Below are 2,512 nucleotides of genomic sequence, written 5' to 3'. Positions count from 1 at the left end.
AGGACTTGTGTCGCTAAAGTTCCGTCGGAACGAAGTTACGGAAAATTAACTAACGAACGGAGACGTAACAATACTTTATTTTAAGTAAGAGACTGAAAGTGTGTGTTCTGTTACTCTGTCTGTATATGCTTTACTTCCGTGCTTAGACAAATGTATTTAACAACCTTCTCACCTACTGTTCTCTACCACATGATCCACAATCTTTGCCAAGAGCTTGTTGAACAAAGCCAGTCGAATCCACAAGTAGCGAGGGTTGTGCTGTGTTGGAGTTGATTTTTTATTGGCTTGCGACGTATTTTTCATCTTGCTCGTGCTGTCACTACTTGAGGAAGACCTTCTAGAAAGTTCGGTAAATGAGAATCACTGGTTACATTCGATAAAATTTAATATAACAAAAACCAACAACACTAAATTCTTAGGGAAACATAATCATTTGCCTAACCCTAAAAAATACATTTACAGGAATCATAACATCACTGTACAGTGATGTTATTCTAGGTTTCCGAGTCACTAAATTTTTCCATTTGTTTTACCTTGATTCACTACATCAAACAAGATAGAAATATTTTTATTAACTGATGTTAATTTCAACCAAATGAAGTAACAGAGAATACCTACTTTGTAGAGATTAAAATGTCAAAACACTGTCTCCATCAACCAAGTAAAGTTACTAAGTGACTTACGTCAGGGTATCTACATTGTGATACGCACGTATTAACCCAAGCATTCAAATAACCGTTTCCATTAGTTGTGATATTAAAGTCAGGTACCTGATGATGACAAAAACCTTGTCGAAACGTTGTACATTTGCGGTTATGTTAAACTTATATTAAAGTTTTTCTTCATTACCCATTCAAGCCGTCTCCAGTCATTATTAGTCTCAAAGTGGGTTCCTAGTCACCGAATTCGAATAGTAGGATTGACCGCCACATTATAACACCCCCACGGTTAAAAGGGCAAGCATGTTTGGTACGATAGGGATTCGAACCCGCGACCCGCAGATTGCGAGTCGAGCGCTCTAACCACCTGGCCATGCCGGGCCAGGTTGATAAATAAAAATTTGTTTTATTTCTATAATTCAATGGTAATATATATTGTTAATATTATATCAGGTTTGTCAGTTTCTTTAATTTGGTATTATGTTTGGGGCCAATGAAGTTGGAATGGTTCCTCCAGGATGATACAAGTACCCCAGAGCACTGGACCAACATTAAGGGGATATTTACAGAACCCATTCCTTCCAACTTCATCCCAACTCACTGCATGTGAATACAATCAACTCGACCACATGATAAAATCATGTTGACTAATAAGCCATGAAGTATGATACCACACATATACACACAGCTACCAGGCTCAGCCCCACTGAAAACTTGAAGACGGGTGGAATGCTATATAATGTATTGTTTTGATAATCAAGAAACTGGTTTTTTAAAACTTTGACATCAATAACACGTACACAAACCTGTCAACTGTATAAATACATGATCTCCTTGATACCTGGAATATTAATTTAGATGTTTCTTTTTTAGTTAAATCGTTTTTGGAAGATATCATGTGTATGCTATGAAAAGTCACAAATGGTCGTTATACAAGAACAATTTGTGCTGCCGTCTAGCGAGCAGAAATGAAACTGTTATTTTTGGAACACGGAAATAATATATGCTCATAAACTGAACTCACTGCTACGTGATAGTTTTCCTTTTCATTACTTCCCCACAAATATATGTGTGGTAGAAGAACAGGATAATATTGCTGTTATATAAAATGTGAAACACTCGATAATGGCGATTAAGTGCTCAAATAAAACTATAATTCAACTTTAGAAGTTATTTGTAAGCATCATAGAGTTATAGATTGAATACAGCAACTATTTTTTCTCGGTCCATCCCTACATACTAGGCTCTACAGCGCTTAGTGACACAACAAGTATCACCAAGTTGACCTGCCATCTTCAGGCGATTGACATACAATGGTTTGAAAGAAAAAAGTCACATGACTGGAGATTGCTTTAGGCCTAATAAAGGTAACTTGATGTTTGGTTCTTTGATAATTTTTTGTTTGTACTTTTCAGCAAATATACAGTGGTTTTTATTGAGTTGCTTTGTTTGTAAGCACGAGTTGTTTTTATATTATATTCACGAAATAAAATCGTCCCCAAATCAAATAAATTTAGTTTACTATTCAGTGAATTAGGTAAAGAACTATAAAATATTCTGGTGACTAAAATCTTTATTGAATATTCAATAATGTACATAACTAAACTGGATACTTAATCATTTCTCATTTAAATTGTGATATGTTTTAAATAAAAACATTTACTTTTTTTTCGGTGACAGTAAATGTTAGACAAAAGTGTTTTGGCAAAATGCGTGGAGGTGACCTTCAGAAGACGTCACTGATACGAAACCAAGGGCACTTCTAAAAGCAGTCAAAATTGACATTAAACAATACACCAAGTGCTAAATCAAAAACAGACAAACATATACACAAAAGTCAACACTGGCGAGTC

General features: G+C 35.2%; 1 protein-coding gene across 1 annotated transcript in view; it reads right to left on the bottom strand.

The window, feature by feature from the left end:
- The window catches only part of LOC106473501 (small G protein signaling modulator 1-like), a 33,076-nt gene extending 32,743 nt beyond the window's left edge, over nucleotides 1-333 (bottom strand). The window contains exon 1 of the mRNA XM_022401922.1: nucleotides 173-333. Coding sequence (XP_022257630.1) covers nucleotides 173-303 — 131 coding nt within the window. The 5' untranslated portion in view covers nucleotides 304-333. The remainder of the gene's footprint in view (nucleotides 1-172) is intronic.
- Nucleotides 334-2,512: the final 2,179 nt, after the last annotated feature.

Source organism: Limulus polyphemus, unplaced genomic scaffold (assembly GCF_000517525.1).
Source record: "Limulus polyphemus unplaced genomic scaffold, Limulus_polyphemus-2.1.2 Scaffold6229, whole genome shotgun sequence".
NCBI lineage: Eukaryota > Metazoa > Arthropoda > Merostomata > Xiphosura > Limulidae > Limulus > Limulus polyphemus.
Note: the sequence above shows the minus strand (reverse complement) of the source record. Positions and strands in the feature narration are given on the sequence as shown.